Raw genomic sequence first — 19,487 nt, 5'->3', positions numbered from 1 at the left:
ATAGTCAAGGTCTCATTTTGATCATAGATTCTCGATGGCTTGTCATTAGAGGCCATTCTTAGTATGTCATGAACGCAGAAGCAAGACATCTGCAAATCTTCCCACATGCCTTACTTCTGCCAATACAACAAGGAGAGAACCAGCTTTCATTGCTCTGTACATCCTGCACACCTCATACAATTATAATGTTAGAAGTGTATAATGCTTGTGAGAAATTATGTTTTCAGAACAAAAGAACCTGACACTGATGCTGGGTCAGACTTGACAGGTTCCATTCCTCTCAGCATACTGGATGCTCACATCCTGCATCCTCCAGGTACCACCCCAGGTGCCTCAGGTGCTGTCATCTACCTGAATTGGACAGCTTCCAGGACAGCATGTAGAAAGCATCTGATCCCAATTGGTCCAAGATTTCAGACTGTCCCACACAGGACTCCTATTAGGCCTGGAATTTCTCAACATTTAGAAACTGGACCACAAATGCTATACCTGGCTTACTTAACTATTTTTTCCCAAATTTTTGGACCCCTTCAAAGGTATTATTCGCCCTAAATCAGCCTGTAGAAACCTTAAGAGAACCACGTCCTAGTTCCTCTAACAGGAGTTGGGTAGGTTTCTGTTTGCATTCTTGGGCTACAGACACTTACTTTCATCAGGAGTTGGTTATAAGTTATTACTGGTCTTATACAGAGAGAAAATTAGGTTGGACTCAGAGACGTCTCTCTTTTCCTTTGTGTTTCTTTCATAGGTAAGGAGATAGGAGCTGAAAAGAAAGAAAGAAGGTGATATAGAAATATTGAGGGAGGATAGAACAAAAGGTAGATTATTGAATCTATTCCTCAACTCAAGGCCTTAATTGTTGCTTACAAATAAGGTTATTTTTAATTCATTGGCATAGAACTTTGTATATTATTGCAAATAATGGTCATGTCTAGTCTAATTTTATCCCAAGAATTTATATCTTTGGTCTAACAAATAGATATGATTCTATAGATACATAAGATAAAATAGTTAAATATGGCCTTCAAAAGCCTCAAAGACCTACAGAATACGGCATTTAAAGATTTTTTTTAGTATTCTAAAGATTCTTTGACAACAAGACAAGTTAATTCCTGGCAACACCCAGCCTGCATCAAAGAAGATGGTCAACATCAAAGAACCTTATGGAGTTGGCTTCAAATGTGGCAAGCCAGCCACTGGGCAAAATGTCCTCATTTTTGCCAAAGACAGAATTCTACCTAAAAATGGGCTGCTTAGATGCAGGCAGAGTCGATGGCTGAACTCTGTCAAGACATGGTAAAATCGTCCTCAATAGTTCCTGCCTTGCAAATATGTCTGTCAGAGATACTGGGTTAGAGAGCCAAAGATGATGCTTCAATGTTATAAAGAGTATTGGGTGACTGTTCAAGCAGTAAATTGTCTCAGTTACCTTTTCATTTTTGAAGCTGCTAACCTTCACTTCCGGTATACTCAGGTATTTAAGTTTTATCCCTTCTCAAGTCTCTAATGGGGTGAAGACCAGATAGTTTAGTCTTCAATTAAGCTTAGTTGGTTAGGGGTTAAGATGTTTTTAGATCAAGATAGATGTTTTAAGTTAATAGAGATGAGATATGATAGATATTGATTTTTATTCAGAAATTTAGACCCAACAAGAGAGGAAAGATGCTTTCTTCAAGTCTGACAAATATAAATAGCCAAATCACTATGAATATAACATTTATATAATTCCTGATTGTCTCATGTTTCTTCCTGCTGTATGTAATTTATTTTATTCATGTGTAATGATATAAATGTACATTTTAAAAAATAAAAAATTAAAAAACCCTTTGTTCTTTTTTTTTTATTGACCTACTTTGTGTCCTGATTTCAATCAGTTAAATATATTTATACATTGTTGTACTTTAAGGCATGTTTGTAAGTAAGAGATCTCTACACCTAGTTGTGGCATTTATTGTTTAGACTTTGGGGGTGTTTGCATTTTGTAGTTCTTGGTGTGTTTTAGATACTAGTCAGCTGTGTAATGTACAGCTCCTTCACGTTCTGAGGGCTCTTAGTTTGGCTGTTTTTCTTTGTGGCGCAGATCTTTTAATTTCTTGTGGCGCCCTGGGCTAGTTCTTGGAGTCCTCTCCGGAAAGACATAGCTCATGTACTTGTCTGGGAGGGTTTTGTCTATAATATAATCTACCAATCTCAGCACCTCAGGTCTTATGTGGGAGTCACTAATCCAGTTTGGATAAGTTGTGTGCATGTGTGTGTGCACAGTGAGAGATGGATCTTGTTTCAGCCTTCTGTGTGTGGAGTGCAGTTTAACAGGCATAATTTGTTGAGGAAGCTGTCTTCCCAACATACGATTTTGCCACTTTTTTAAAAAATGAGAGGACTATAATTGTGTGTATTTTAGTATGTTAGTCCATATGTCTTTGTTTTGTTACTATCATGCAACTTTTTTAGCTCTGGGTCTTTCATTGAATTTGAGCTCATGCACTGTAATACTGCCTACAATTGTTCTGTATAAACAAGACTGCAGGATTCCTTTGATGGTTCAGATATTTTATGATGGAAGGTGAACTTTATTGCTTGGCTTTCGAGTTCTGTGAGAGCATTGCTGGAATTTTGATGGGGTTATGTTGACTCTGCAGGTCACTTTTGGCAATGTTACCATCTTCACAAGATTAATTCTGTCAGGGCTAAGCATGGGGCTTCCATCTTCTGTCTTCTTCAGTTTCCTTCATGCCTCACACTTCTCACTGTAGAACCCTGCCACTTCCTTGGGTAAGAAAACTGCTTCCACTTTATCACCATAGATTGTTGTGGGTAAATTTAAGCTGCCTTTAATCCTCTTGAGTTAACCTTTGAAGGTGGGTAGTGCATCTAGAAATTTGTTAACTGTTTCCTAGATTTTCAGTGGTTTTTTGAAGTACAGGTTTTCACATTATTACAGAACGATTCCCTGTATTTCACTGGTATTGGGTATAAAATCTTTGTACCTCTAATTTTATCAACTTGTGTTTATGCCACACTTTTTATTTTGGTGAGGTGTCTATCAATATGTCTGATTGATTTTATATAGTATTTCATTAAGTTCTGCATGCTTGTTACCATTTTTTCTGTCTTGTGCTTTTTTTTTTTACTTGCTCTTATTTTTTCTAAGTCCTTGAGATACAGGATTAGATTATCTGCAAGTTGTTTGTCTTGTGGGCTCTTTGTTGTTGCTTGCTTGCTGTAACTCATAGTTCTTCATAGTTTTCAGTTTGACTCTGAACACCTTCCCCAGCGTATCCCAAAGGTTCAGGTAATCTGAGGCTTCATGTTTGTTTGATGATTTGAACAAATTACATCCTAATTTGTTGCATTTATTTGTACACGTATGTGAGCATGTAAATATATGTGTATGTGTTTGTATGTGTGTAAGTATAGGTGTATATATAGGTCCATATACGTGTACATGTGTATGTGTATGTCTGTATATGTGTTATATAAGTACATGTGCATATGTGTATATGTGTGCCTACATGCATGAATATATATATGTGTGTGTCTGTGTGTGTGTGTGTGTGTGTGTGTGTCTGTGTGTGTGTGTGTATGGATATGTGTGTATGTGTACTGACACTTCATTTCTTGGTTGGTCATAGCTCATGATTGACACTGCAGGAGCTTCTTGATTATTTTTGTGTACATATCCACATCCCCGTGAATGGGCACATCCCAATTTTTAAAAATATATTGTATTAATTTATTCATATTACATCTCAGTGGTTATCCCATCCCTTGTATCCTCCCATTCCTCCTTCTCTCCCATTTTCCCCTTACTCCCCTCCCATGTGACTGTGACTGAGGGGGACCTCCTCCCCCTGTATAGCACATCCCAACTTTTGTGTGAGTTTCTAGCAGTTCACAGCCATAACAAAGGCTTCCAAAGCCCTCTATCAGTGTCTCTTTCTCCAGATTGTCTTTTATAATTTCATTAGTCTTCCCTCACCACATCAAGCTCTCACTACATTAAACAATTTCTCTGATTAATTTAAAAATTATCCAAAGGGAAAATTCTATTTATAATAAGTATACTCTCCCCACAGAGCCTAGAAACATAGCCCAGTAGATCTTTATGAAAGACAGGGGTGCAGGTAAGGGATATTTGGCTGGAATGCATAGTGAGTGATGTATTTTCTAATAATCTTGCTAATACTCTATATCTTGGGGGACTGCATTGTAAATGTAACTTTTATTTGCCTGTAAAGATAGGCATCTCAGAGGCTTACTGAAGAGTAAGGTCACCCTTTCTAGCTCTTTCTGAACTCTGGCTGGCTGTTTCAACTCAGCTGTTCTGGTTCAAACTCCTCTCTAAACTGACTGATTCAATCTGACTTCTCACTGGAGCGCTCTGTTTGGTCTCAATATAACTCTGGCAATTTATTTTAGTTTGGCTCCTTCTTATCCTCTAGCTTTAACTGTCTCTGCATGAACTCATGAACAAACTCAACTTCACCACACTGCACAGTCAACTGAACTGCACCGAACTCAACTGAACTCCACGGCATTGAACTCAAATGATGGAACTCTTTACTCAACTCTTCTCCTTTCTCTACTGTACTGTTTTCTGTCTCCACTGTACTCCTGTACTCTGCTCTACATGTCATGTGGATAGCTTTCATCATTATTTTTATCCCTTTGTTTCATTTCTAGCTGCAGTAGCTTACCCCTCTTCAGCATCAAGCCAGAGTGCCTCAGCTCAGAACTTTTCTTTGAGATATTTTGTCTTTATTGAAGCAAGTCTGAGAATGAATCATGAAGCTAGTCTTCCCTCTCCTTGGTGAACCTGAGGGGATTGATGACAGTGTGGTGTAGCCTTGTTCACTCGTCTCTGCACCCAGCCTTCTGTGCTATCAAGGTAATTCGGGAAGGATTTTCACCAGTACCTAGCATGTTTATCCTCCTGGGCAACTCACCTTCCTGAATGTTCCTAACTTTGCAGGCTTATGTGGTCTTCATTTCCTTTGCAATCCAGTTTACTGACCAATCCATGAAAGCTATTGCTTTTTAATGTTTTTCAGGTATTTTGTATATAGTGACAATAATAATAAATTCTATTTAAAAACACATTGGATGTTAAATAAGAAGTTTCTCTTTTTTAAGAACATGATTTTTTTTCATGTTAACAGGTATGGCAAGACTCTAATCACATATCATTGGGCTTTAATTTGTATTATCCGAGGAGTAATACTTCCTGGTTTCCAGAATATTCTTATTTGATGAACTGTCTCTTTTAGCTTCTTACTCATTTTCTACTCTTTGGTCTTTTTCTTTCTGTAGTTTAGCAGTTCTTTATATGCATTCTGGATATGAGCCTTCTGCTATTACATAGACTGCAACATCTCCTTTCACATTGTGGTTTCCATTTTTACTCTACTTATGGTGTCTTTGATGAAAATAGAAATTTAATTTTAATGTACTACAACTTATAAATTATCTCATATATGCTTATTGCTTTTCATATCTTTCTTGTTCAGGAAAAATTTTCTATCTCAAACTTTTAAAGAAAACCTTCCATGTTCTTGTCAGGCACTACAGTTCTGCTATACACTCTGACCGTTGACCCCTTTGCTTTTTGAGACAGGCTGGTGCTATGCTGGACATGATGGGCCCAAACTCCTGGACAAGTGTTTCTTATGTCTTATCTCTTGAGAGCTGAGATGATCAGCTTATACCATTGCATCTGTCTTTTGACATTTTTCTTATTCAAATGTTTAATGATCTCAACCAATTTTGTAAGTGTTCTTAGAATTATGAAAAGTGAAATGCAGTATTTTGAATATTTGTTTAATTTACACAGTTTCAAAGTGCCCACTTTGACGGGTGAAAAATCAATTTGAATAATTTCAGTTAAACCCAGCAGATTTAGTAGCATGATAAAATTCTCACACAGCATATAATGAACATAAGTGTATAATAAAAATATTTTCAAATGACTTTGGGAGTAACATGGGAGGATGCACATGAAAAATGACTTCGGAGACGGTTCAAAATTGGCACTACTACTTTAGCATGTTTATTAATAATCATTTCCTAAAATTCTCCTATATCTTTATTAAAATGTATATATGTACTAACACTATAAACATTTCATATCAGCACAATTTCTTCATAAAAACAACAGGTTGATTGACAGATCAGCCTACTGTTCTTTCCCCAACACCAGGCAAGTAAGTCTTCTATGGCTCCCTTTCTGGGCACCAGTGTGAAGGGCATTTCAAGGCTTAGTCTGATTTATGCTACTTAACTGTTCTTTGGACAATATTAGTCTCACCCTCACTTGAGGGGTGAAGGAATGAACTCTGCGATTTTGTGCGATTGACAGCTTGACTTGCAAAGGCTACAGCCATTCTGTGGTGTTACTATTTCCTTTAGGGGTCACCATGGTCTTCACACCATCTCATTCAGAGAAAGCACTGGGTAATTATGCATAGCTTTGCTGACTGACTGGTGAGCTGAATGAATGATGTGTGGAAGAGGAAAGTCACATGCATGTGTGTGGGTGCCCTCAGAGGCCAAAAGAGGGCAGCAGACACCATGGATCTGGAGTGACAGATGTTTATGAGGCATCTAATGTTTGTGCTAGAAACTCAACTCTGGTCATCTACGAGAGCAGCACTCCCAGCATCCGACCCATATCTCCAGCCCCAACTTTTCTTATATTTTAATTGCTACCTTGAAATGATGGCATGAATAAGTTTTACATTATAACCATTCATTCATTTTTGAATTTTAAAAATTCAATGAAAGACTTGCATTTTTTTTGCAAAGTCTTAAAAATAAAACATTTTTAATGGGCTTTAGCGGGTTAGAAGTTTTAACCTTAGACACAACGAAAAAGAAACAACTTTACCATTTGTTAGTGAGGATAAAAATGGAGTTATACAGTATCAACATGAAGATATTTTTTCTCCCCTGAAAAGGAACAGATAGGCTGGCATATGCTTTTCTAAGAGTAGATCTGCTCAGTGCTCAGCACAGCTAACACAACAGTGCAATTAGATGACGTAGCTTCAAAAGCACTCCCTACTCGCACGTAGCAAAGTCAGGTGGCACGGAATGTTGAATACTATGAAAAATACAATCACGGCACTAGATTTGCTTGGGATGACTTACTAGTTTGCGGGGCATCCTTTTATTTTCCTGTGTTTTGTATGTGTGTAATCCATGTACATGCACATATATATTTGCATGTATATTACCTGAGGTGACCATACATGTTTTTGAGCATGCGTAAAGGCCTAAGGTCAGGTCAACACCAGGTTCCATCCTTAACAGCTCTCTGTTTTATTTGCTGAGGCGGGGAATCTTGCTGAAACCAGAGCTTTCCCTGAACTTTGGTCCTTATGCTTGCATGGTGAGACATCTTGGCCCTTCAGCCTGATATATATATAATTTTCTTATTTTATTTTAGGTGTATGGATGTCTTGTCTGCATGTACGTCTATGCCCCACTTGTGTACAGTGCCTGCAGAGGCCAAAAGACGACGTCTGAATCCCTGATAGAGGAGTTACACATGGTTGTGAGCCACCATGTGGATGTTAGCAACAGAACTCAAGTCTTTTGGAAGAGAAGTCAGTGCTCTTAACCATTTCACTTTCTCTCCATTCCCAACTCTAGCCTATCTTGATAGTTGAGCGTAGCCTTTTGGCTAAACAGTCACAGTAGAGACACATCTGTCCTTGACACAGCTGACCGGCAGTTAGAAAGCTCTGTCCTAGCACTAGCCCAGATGCAACAGTTGGTTTAACAACTGACTCCTTTTTCCTGGGAAGAGCTATTCCAAGCTGTGAGCTCCAGCCTGCAGCGTCCCCAGTTCTTATCAGTAGTCTTTCCACATGAGAGGCTGATATCTATAGACAAACGTATGAAAGCTGCCACAAGCTTAGGATTCCTTGGTCCCATCATTAGATTTCACAGATTTGGGTACAATTAGCAAGTTCCCTACCTCATGGTACTGTCCTAATTACTTCTTTTTTCTCTCATCCATCAGCTCTTCTGCCTGGAGGTCAAATGTTGCGATTACTAATCAAGGCCACTGGCACCATTACCATGCTGTGGTGCCATGTTTCCCTGTCAAGGAGCATCTATCACTCCTCTCTGTGTCAAAAAGTAAATTAATTCAGACCCATACAAATCTCTATTTTTGCCCTGATTAAAGGCCCACATTTTCCCTAGGCATTGCCAGGCACACTCCTGACTTGAAAGAGACTCAGTGTTCTTAAAACATCATTTGGAAAGAGTGTGCCTGTCTCCTTGGGTCATTATTCTTCAGATTCACTTGCTTTTTATGGACTATAGGCTGATGATCTAGCCCTCCTTTGGGGTGTTAATTAAGAAGTGTCCAAAATTAATCAACAGACTCACTAGGGCGAAGGGGAGCTGTCTGAAGGCCTTGGAATATAAGATGCCCCTGGTGCAGCGAAACCAGCCCTCGGCTATTGACAAGAGCAAGCAAGTGCACAGACGGCAATGTGACATAAAAATTTATATATATGCAAATATACACTCATTTTTGTTGTCAGCTTGTCAACTTTAATTATAAAGGTTGATTTGCTACTTGGCAGATCTCAACATGGTAGATGTTGGCCATTTGAAAAGCATCCTCCTCTGGTCACTGTCCTAGAACAACGGAACGTGAAGACAGTGTATGAGCTGGCGTGCTTAAAAATCACACTGAACAAAATGGCTTCTGCCATGGCTCAGTGGCAAAGCTTCCGTCATGTCTAAAGATGAGGATATATATTATCTATAACACAATATTGGCAACTGATGAAAATCATTGATTTAGAAGGGGTGTTTCCCATCATTATTTTGTAGTATTCATTATTATGTTTAGTTCTTTTTTTTAATCTAGCTCATTCCTATTTTATATGAGAAGTTTGAAATTTTAAAATAAAAGTTATTACTTTTCAGCAAAACTTGGGGGTTTTGAATCTGATATAAATAAGTAACCTCAAATGTTTAACAAATAGTCTTTCACTGGTAAGGACAGAGACCACTATTTTTTATTGTGTTGCATTGGTTAATAAAAATTCATTTTTTCAAGTCTCTGCTGTTAACCTCCACTTGTACAGTAATCTTTGCTTTTCAAACAAAAGCATAATGATTCAAATGCCCCATAATTCAGATTTTTCAGCATCGTTTTTATAATTTGAAGAATAAGAACACATGCTTTTATCCTTCTTGACACAGGGCTGATAGTCTTTAAGTATAGCAATACCTTCCCAACCTCCAGTGGGTCAGAAGCAAAGATGCCATTCATGTATACCATGCATAAATACTTGGATACAACGTTATCTGATTCTGACATCTGGACTTAATTTTCCATTGATGCAACATTAAAAGAAAGAATGGCAAACCTTACAAATTTGAGATGTTTTTGTTTTCTTCAAAAATAAACAAAATAGAAGAATGGGATCTTATTCTAAAAACAATTACAGGCCAATAGTTGTGAGTGAAGGCAGTCTCACAAAAATAAGATAGCTCCTGAATTCTCTTAGCAACCATGTTCCTTCTGTCAAGAAATTGTTTCTGTCTTCTGATGTACATGAAATAGACTTTACATTGAATGTTCATAGATGATCCATTCTATTGGACATATTGGGTTTTGGTAGCAATATAAATGATTGTTTGACAGATACCTTAGTAACAGATCTATAGACACAATGGAATTACACCATACAGCTGCCCAGATTTTAAGATCCATCTGAGTAAGAATTTCTGTTCCTTAGGTCTGCTTTGTCATTTCTATATTTTATAGTACATACATCTAATCTTGGCTTGAGGCTGCCCTATGGATAATTCAGGAGAGCAAAGAATTACATGTATTTCTAAAAATTTTTAAATTTTAACTTATTATAATTTATTCAAATTATGTCCTGATTGTTATCACCTCACTTGTATCTTTAGTTCTCACCCTCCCTCCCTCTTCTGCCCTATTCCATTCCCCTAGACCTCTGACAAAAGGGGGATTCCTCCCCCCATATGACCACAGCCCATCAGGTCTCATGCAGTTAGCAGCCTTCGCCTTCCTCTCTGTGCATTGGGACCTCCCCACCAAGAGGAAGTGACACAATTGAAGGCACCAGAGTTCATATCAGAGGCAGTCTCTACTGTCCCCATAACTATGGAGAATGAGCTGTCCAAAGGAATCTCCATCCCAGATCTCAAGCTGTACTATAGAGCAACAGTAATAAATACAGCAAGGTACTGACACAGAAATAGGCTAGTTGATTAATGGAATCTAATTGAAGAGCCAGAAACAAACCCACACACCTATGGACACTTGATTCTTTACAAAGAAGTCAAATCCATACAATGGAAAAAAACGATAGCATCTTCAACAAATGGTGCTAGTCTAACTGGATACCTACATGTAGAAAAATGAAAATAGATGCTTAATTATCACCTTACACAATCCTAAAGTCCAAGTGGATTAAAGACTTCAACATAAAACCAGACACACTAAATCTGTTAGAAGAAAAAGTGGGGAAGAGCCTTGAACTCATTGGCACAGGAGACAATTTCCTGAACAGAACACCAACTTCTCAGGCTCTACAAGATCAACAATTAATAAATGGGACATCATAAAACTGAAAGGCTTCTGTAAGGCAAAGGACACTATCAACAGAACAAAATGACAGTGTACAGACTGGGAAAAGATCTTCACCAACCCTACATCTGACTGAGGGCTAATATCCAAAATATATAAAGAACTCAAGAAGTTAAACACCACCAGACCAAATAATCCAATTAAAAACTGGGGTACAGAGCTAAACAGAGAATTCTTAAGAGAGTACTATTGAATGGCTGAGAAACACTTAAAGATATGCTCAATGTCCTTAGTCATCAGAAAAATGCAAATCAAAATGACTCTGAGATTCCATCTTACACCCCTCAGAATGACTAAGATCAAAAACTCAGGAGACATGCTGGTGAGGATGTGGAGAAAGGGGAACATTCCTCCATTGCTGGTGGAAGTGCAAACTTGTACAATGACTTTGGAAATCAATCTGGTGCTTTCCTAGAAAATCAGGAATTACATGTATTTTGAAGGGGAGAGAGACAGAGAGACAGAGAGACAGAGAGACAGACAGAAACAGAGAGAGACACACACAGAGGGACACACACACACACACACACACACACACACACACACACACACACACACACACAAGTTCTTGAATGCAGCCTGAAAGCTTCTGATTAAAGTCTACAAATATGAGTTATGCGATTATGAATGAGAAACTCTTATGAGCAAGTCTGTCAAACACATTGAATCCATCTGTCTAATGAGAACTGGACAAAGAGGATGTGAGCTGGAGTGATCGACCCTTCACAGGGTGAACAGTATTTGATAGGATTGCCATATGGGAATGCCAGAGTTGGGAAAAGCAGCCTCTTGGGGTCTGGGGAATAGAACACCAAACAGGGCCAAAGATTAGTGACCACATTTCTCTGAAGATGGTGAGATTCTATCTACCACCGGTCCTGATGTGCCAAGTACACACATGTGCAGTCCTAACTTACAGCATCTCTAAATATAAGCTGAGGGCACTTAACGTTCCCAGTAGCTTCCTCTTCTTCCAGCATGCCTGCTTAGCCTGGCGCCCTGAAACTTCACAGAAGAAAACATTTTTCCATTGTCTCTACACTTCTATGTCATTCCTTGCAGAGTTACTCATATAAGCTTTAAAGCAATGTCATTGATAACTGATAATAATTCTGTCCTTGAATTACATTTACTCTATCTTGGAACAAAAGGTTGCCATTTAGTCTTCGTAAATGCATTTAATGTCTAGGCTAAATGACTCTTTTTGATCCAAAAATGTGGTATAACTGTAAAATAAGGTAGTTCACAGATAACTAACAGAAACACTTAAAAAAATAGAGATTTCAAATATTCTAAGGACACTCATTTCTAGAGTAATTGTGGAGTCTGCCAAAGAAGCCCTATTTTTCCTTGACATTTTGTTGATACATTTAAAGGCAATCATATATCATATAGTGATTTTGACAATTCTGTTTATAGCAAGTGTTTCCAATAAGTTAGATCTAGAGGATAATATTTTATATTCATAAAATAGTCATTCCAGACTTCACATGAATTTTTCCAATCAGTGATCATTAAAATTTCTAGGGCGTGTCTTTCCTCTCTTTATAAGCTGTCTTTATTTTGTTTCTAAAACCAAAAACCAAAATAAAATCAACTACAAGAACAAAACCAATATTTAAGATGTCAGAAGCAGTGAACAGTGTCTAAAATCATTTTGTACTGGGGAAATAAGCTTAAATAAGAAATATTCTACCTTGAGAAATAAGACAACTGGAAAACCCAAATGGGACAAAAATGCTTAAGTATATTCGTTAATTAAAGATGCTTACTCAGGGCTTAATTTATGATTTTTAAAATCTTTTTTTCTCACACAAAGCCTTCCAAACATAAATTATCTGCTTTGATTTTCACAGTGGGATGGGAGAATATTATTAACCTTCCCTTGTGGTTGTAGTAACGCAGGCTTCGCAACATTCTCTTGCTGGCGTCTTCAAAGAGACGAGCCCTGAAACAAGCCTGACTCCCAAACTCTGTGACACACTTCCGTGGTTAAAGTTAAGTCAACTCCTGCAGTGGACGAGGCAGTGCTTGATTGCACCACCCACCTTCTCCCAAGTGCACACACTACAAGGTAGAGATCTCATTCACAGAGGTACAAGTAACACCTACTCATACCCCTTGGTTTCAGGAACCCACTTAGCTATGAGGTCTCCAAGGTGTTCAAGTATCAAGGGACGTGTTCAGGAATCTACACACCTGCCATACTGTGGGCTCTCCCTAGACAAGTCGTCACAGTTAATGTAAAGCTAGTGTTCTGTAAGTAGTGCTTATATTGGCTTCTTTAGGGGACAGTAAAAAAATATAAGTTCAGCACAAATTCAGCAGAGACCCAGTGATGTGCTTCAACCTAGCTTTGTCTCATCCTGTGACTGCTCTTGATATCTCAAGGGGTGTTTGCATTCACTTCAAGGCATCTTTCAATAGCTTACTCGTAGCTAGACATCAAATTTGTGCCTGTCTCATAGCACCTCACAGGATGGCTTAATGTAGGATTTGAGACTTGCAAAATGTCAGAATTTGTTCACTTATTTAATATAGTATGGATCTTAGATACTTTTGCAAACTATTTTCATACCACTGTATAATTTTAATAGTTTAAGTTGAATATTTAAAATAAAAAAATTCTCATCAACTGCTTTTTCTAAACCAAAATGGCTGCACAAGAAATAAGGCATGAATGCCACAAAATAAATTGCCAAATTGTCTATAAAATATTTAACTAGTTTATCGCTGATAATTTTTTGTGGTGCACACTGCCTATTTTTTTCCTTTATTAATTTATTCTTGTTACATCTCAATGGTTATCCCATCCCTTGTATCCTCCCATTCTTCCCTCCCTCCCATTTCCCCCTTATTCCCCTCCCCTATGAGTAATTTAACACATAAAATTAATACAAGCAAAAGTAGAACCATCTTACCTTTCATTTTTCATGTTCATGAATGACTTATCTTCCTCATTTTCATTAACAAACCTGAAAGTTAGGTTATCTGGGATGTAGCTCACACACAAAGGCTGTGATGGCTTTCAAGGTTAGAGTACATTTGTGAAAACTTATTTACCTTTCATGTTTGCTTTCAAACTGAACTTTGACTTGACTAGAGGAAAAACACAGAAACTATCAGAATTCTCAGAATAATAAATCTTATGGAATTTTCAGATTTGGAATTTTAAATAGCAATATTTTGAAAGTCATATATTTCTTCAGTTATTTTTTAATGCTGTTATGGAAGTTTGTTATAGCTAAAAACTTTATTCTATGTGTTTAAAAAGTAAAGTTTAAAGTTTCACCGTTTGATTTAGACTAACAATAAAAATACATTTACTTCATCTGTGTTGTCTATCCACAAATAGAAAGAACTGGCTAAACTAGATAAAAATGAGAAAACAGGGAAATTAGAAAAAAAGAATTCTTAAGAGTACCTGTAAAATTCCTCTTGGCTATTTGTTCCTGATAAATTAAAAATAAAAATGCTGCTAGCATAATTAACACTATCCACCATCAATTTAGTTAAAAACCTAGCATAACCCTGGAACATAAATATGATTAAAACCCAACAGCAGCAGCAGAAAGCTACATGCCAATATTCATCATGAACATATATGCAAAAACCCTCAACAAAATAATAGCAAACTGAATTCAGCAATTTAATTATCACAATCAAGTGTACTCATTCCAGGCATGCAAGGATGGCTCAGCAAAAACATCCTGCTAGATAGCAAAAAGCTGAACGCTGGTCTTCCAAGATCTAAACAAGACAAGGACACTTACTTTCAGTCTTTCACTAAATGCAAGACCTGATAATAGAAACTTAGTAGAAGAAAATGTGGGTAATTTCCAAGAGTTAATTTGGGCAAGATTTTGTTATTGTTATTTGTTTTGCTTTTGATGAAACCACGGAAGCACAGATGCTAAATTCAAATCAACAAATAAGATTTTAATCAATGAAGAAAAATCTCAGAATGAAAGACACTTTATCAAAATAATACAGACACGTGGCCGGCAGGTGCCTAGGAAGCTGCAATGCCACTACTCACCAGACGCAAGCGCATGGGATGTGCAGGGTGGTATGTTGCCACACTGTGGGATCAGCGACCGTAAGGGTGTCACTGAAGATGCTGTGCATATACTTTCAGTTGCAAATAAATTCAAACATGCATTACAGGACATAGTATGGTGCATTCTCAAAAATTAAATGTGAAAGTAGTATACAATCTAGAAATTCCACTTTTGTATATATATCCAAAGATGCTGCCAATATGTTGAAAAGATGAACAGCACCAATCCTGAGAGCTAAGATACACTATCCTTCTGATATTCACCGAGGGATGGATGGATGGACAGACTTATGGATGGATAAAGACAGTGTAATAAACATATACACTGGAGTACTGGTCTACCATGATAAAGGATGAACTCTTTTGAGTTACAAAGGTTCAACATGGATGAACGTGAAGCATTTTATATTAAGTAAATAACATTGGGAAGAGAAAGGTTAATGTTATATGATGGCATTCATATAGAATCTTAGAATCTTAAATCTCACAGAAATTGAGAGCAGAACAGGAATTATTAACAAATAGGTGAAAGAGGAAGCAGGGGGAAAATGGTCAACAGACCCCAAGGTAGTGTGAAGTTAACACATGTACTTCTCAAATGATGATGATGATGATGTACTTCTCAAAATAGCTTTAAAAAATCATATTTCCAATGTTCTTATGAGAAAAAAAGATAATTGTTTAAATCAGTAGATACATAAGTCATCCTGACTTGAGCATGTATATGAATTAAAGAGGAAATTATATCCACATATGTACAATTGTGTCACTCTATCCTTAAAAAAGAAAAATATTAAAAAGTCAAAATCTATCCACCTAACATTAACCTGCTTTTAAATTCTTCAGATAAAAATCCGTGACCTTGTATCTTGACATGGGTAGGAGACAGATGTAGGGTTCTGAGAAGGCAGGCGTTCAGGAAATAGGGTGTTTTGGTGTGCTAATGATTTTAAGCTGTGAGCTAGTGGGGCTCTGTGACTGGAGGCATGACAAGGGGCATATAAAATTGCCTTCAAAGTGCAGGAAACACCCTGGATGTGATCCCCATCATGGAGAAGAACAAACAGACAAGGAACCAACAATGACAATGAATTTGGCCTGTTGCTATAAACACAGGTCCTCTGAAGGACCCTCAGTCTCCATGGATTCCTTCTTCTGGAACCTCGTCACTTGTGATGAAAGGACTGGTAACCAGAGCAACACCCCGAACACATCACCTGCTATCTTGAAGTCCACTTAGAGACAACTTTAACTAACCTAGCATCTCTAACTATATATCAAGGCAGGCTATAGACACCTTAGACCCTCACATATTGTGTGTTACATCACCCACCCCTATTCTTTTCCTATGTCTCAGGATGACAGAAGAACTTCCACCGTCTGACCCTAGTTCTGTTACATATTTTGAGTGGCTCATGAGCATATGTGAGTAATGAATTTGTCTGCCTTTTTTCTTTTACTATTAATCTACCTTAAATCAACTTAACTTACTGTACAGCCTTGGAATATGGAAAGATAAAGAGTAGCCATTTACACTCAAAAGACAAAAAGAAAAGTCAATATAGTCACAGATAAATCAGAGGCAATGGCTTCGTATGTGGGACAGGAAGTATGGAAAGTGCTAATGGAGCTTGGTGACAAGCCTCTCTAATAAAGAATTACTTCAATATAAGACACACACACACACACACACACACACACACACACACACACACACACACACACAACTGGTGTCTAAAAAGATTCTCAATCTTAGACCAAAGCCTCCCTGATCACACTGGTTGCGTATAGGGTTTTTTTTTTCTTTAAAAAAATAATTTATTCAGATTACATCTCAATTGTTATCTACTCATTTTATCTCCCTGTTCCCCTCTCCCCTTTCACCCTATTCCCCTCCCCTAGGCCTCTGACAGAAGGGGACCTCCTCCCCCACCATATGGTCACAGCCCCTCAGGTCTCATCCAGATAGCCTGCTTCCCCTTCCTCTGAGTACCAGTAGGCCTCCTCACCAAAAGGAAGTGGTCAGTTAGGGGTCACCAGAGTTCATGTCAGAGGCAGTCCCCTGCTCTCTCCACAACTATGGAGAATGCACTGGGACTTGCTATTGGATCCCAGGTTGCATATAGTTAAAAGCTATGTTCTTACCCCAGTTTGCACTCTTAATCATGAAGAGTGTGAATTGTTTTTCATTTCATCAGAAATGTGACTGAAGGCTCTATATGGATCAGATATAGTTAGTATGTAATTTCTTTTGAAAACATACATTCGTTTTTTAAACAATAATTCTTAGGCAATTTACATCTCCCTCACTTAGCACTGTGTACTTTGCATCATGCATAACGCTGTGTGGGTACTTGATAACGGAAGTACATTTGTAGAAAAATGCTTTAATGCATCTGTGTACACTTGCCTTGAACATTCATTTCTTTCCAAAGAGATTAAAAAGCCCTTGTGATTCTAACTATTATTTTACATTTAAACACACACAGGACCTTGACAGGTTCTACATAAACATCGTCACAATCTGAAATTTGAAATAACCTACTTAGGCAAAAAGGAACTTGAATCCTACCACTGTTCTCTGTTTCTCTATCTTTGGGGATAAAGTTAACATCAAATTTCGTCTCCGAGTGAGCAACGCTATAGTTTGTCAAGCATAACTAGAGATAAGTAAACAGAAGAAGACAAGACACTCCCACTCTCCCCCACCATTGCAAGTGAAGACTAAGACTAGCTTGTTGGGAAAACTATGTGAACATGAAGGCATAATGTGTGTTTTGAGTAAAACGAGAACCATCTGGAAAATTGTATTTATGTTTCCATTAACCTTTTAATATATAAACTGTTTTAACTTGACAAAATCAACTAGTTTTATAAGCTAAATTCCACTCACCAATGTTTCCCTTTTGGTCTCCCTCTGGGCATAATTGATGTTTTATTTTATTCAGCCAAAATAATTCTGGTGAGAAACAGCTATAGTGACAGATCATAGCTAACCCTTCTTTTCTTCTACTTTCTCTCTTTCTCTCTCTCCCCTGTCTCCCCCTCCCCCCCCTCCCCTCCCCTCTCTCCCCTGTCTCCCCCTCACCCCCTTCCCCTCCCCTCTCTCCCCTGTCTCCCCCTCCCTCCACTTCCCCTCCCCTCTCTCCCCTGTCTCCCCCTCCCCCCCTCCCCTCCCCTCTCTCCCTTGCCTCCCCCTTGCTCCCTTCCCCTCCCCTCTCTCCCCTGCCTCCCCCTCGCTCCCTTCCCCTCCCCTCTCTCCCCTGCCTCCCCCTCGCTCCCTTCCCCTCCCCTCTCTCCCCTGTCTCCCCCTCCCTCCACTTCCCACCCCTCTCTTTCCCTCCCTTTCTCTTCCTTCCTCTCTCCCTCCTTCTTTCCATGCCTCCTCTCTCTCGTTCTTTTTTCCTTTCTTTCTACAGAGGCTGATGAAAAAGCAAATGTATAATTATGCAAACTGTGTGTAAAACAACAGTTATTTAGTTATTTATCTTCTTCTTGAGGGATAGCTATAGGTATTAACTTTTAAAACATCATCTTTTTCAAATATTTATGAAGAATAAAAGTTTTAAGTATCTTTGAATTAATTTATTGACTGTAAGTTATAAACATCTATAAAATACTCACAATTCACTTTTAATAATAATCTTTCACTTAGAATTTGTGAAGGTAACAAATTTGTGTTCATATGACGGTGACAATGAATAAATAAAAACATGTGGCATATTCTTCTGTAATCCTGCTATGCACAGCACTCTAATGAAGTCATCATGCACTGTTAATGGTCTTCTTCTGGATTTTTTGTTTGTTTGTTTGTTTGTTTTGATTTTTTGTATTGTTTTGTTTTTTTGAGACAGGGGTATCTCTGTGTTATCTTGGCTGTTCTGGACTCCTTTGTAGACCAGGCTGGCCTCTAACTCACAGAGATCCTCCTTCTTTTACCTCCCAAGTGCTGGGATTAAAGGTGTGTGCTACCTTGCCCAGCTCTTCTGGGGTTTTACCCTGGGGGTTGGCATCATTTATTTGGAGCCATCTACCTCTAATATCATGAGATGGTAGGAAAGCTGCTGTGTCTTTATCCCATCGAAGTCAGGCAGAGGCTGTGACTTCAGCAGGCCTTGGCCTTTGAAGGTCGAGAAGTTCTGCTAACACAGTGCATGAATTCCTTGGCCATGGAGCTGCTGGCTAATTGTTTCTGAACAGCAACCTTAGCGGACCTTGATATCAAGTACCTGGATCTGATTATGAAGCAAAACAACAGAATGATCCTGTTGTTTCTTGCAGACCATTTCTGTTTGGATCCAAGGAATGGTGACTTGCACTGTTCTAGAAGGAGCAGGAATGCAGTCACAGCTATGTGGGCATCCTCAGGAGTGCCGCTCTGACCGCACTCACAGCTCATGGACCAAACTACTAGTCTGGACATTATTCTTAGTCCCTTAACTCTGCTAATCTTCAAGGGAGAAGTTTCTACAAGCACAAGTGACTGTAAAAATAATGTTAGAAATTAATTTTATTAGCTTACTTGTTCATAATTATTAATATTGTTTTATGAAATATAATAAGTTTACCCTCTTCAATGAAGACATAGTATACACATAGCTTTTCAAATTCTTCCAAATGCTCTGTGGCAGCTTTTAAGAAAGGACACTGAAGGGATGGAGAGATGGCTCAGAGGTTAAGAGCACTAACTGCTCTTCCAGAGGTCCTGAGTTCAATTCCCAGGAGCCACTTAGTGGCTCACAACCATCTATTAAAAAGAAAAAATAAAGAAAGAAAGAAGGG

General features: G+C 38.3%; 1 protein-coding gene across 1 annotated transcript; it reads right to left on the bottom strand.

Annotated features, from left to right (window-relative positions):
• Positions 1 to 663: 663 nt before the first annotated feature.
• LOC311581793 (uncharacterized protein) lies at positions 664 to 14,817 on the bottom strand (the record flags this gene model as incomplete). Its single annotated transcript, XM_084754331.1, has 5 exons — positions 664 to 763; positions 13,567 to 13,620; positions 13,709 to 13,744; positions 14,070 to 14,097; positions 14,685 to 14,817. The coding sequence occupies 5 exons, from the start codon at positions 14,815 to 14,817 to the stop codon at positions 664 to 666; spliced, it is 351 nt and encodes a 116-aa protein (XP_084610457.1).
• Between the last annotated feature and the right edge of the window lie 4,670 nt (positions 14,818 to 19,487).

This window comes from Acomys minous (assembly GCF_964271855.1).
Source record: "Acomys minous genome assembly, chromosome: 13".
NCBI classification, from domain to species: domain Eukaryota; kingdom Metazoa; phylum Chordata; class Mammalia; order Rodentia; family Muridae; genus Acomys; species Acomys minous.
This window is presented reverse-complemented; position numbering and strand designations above follow the sequence as displayed.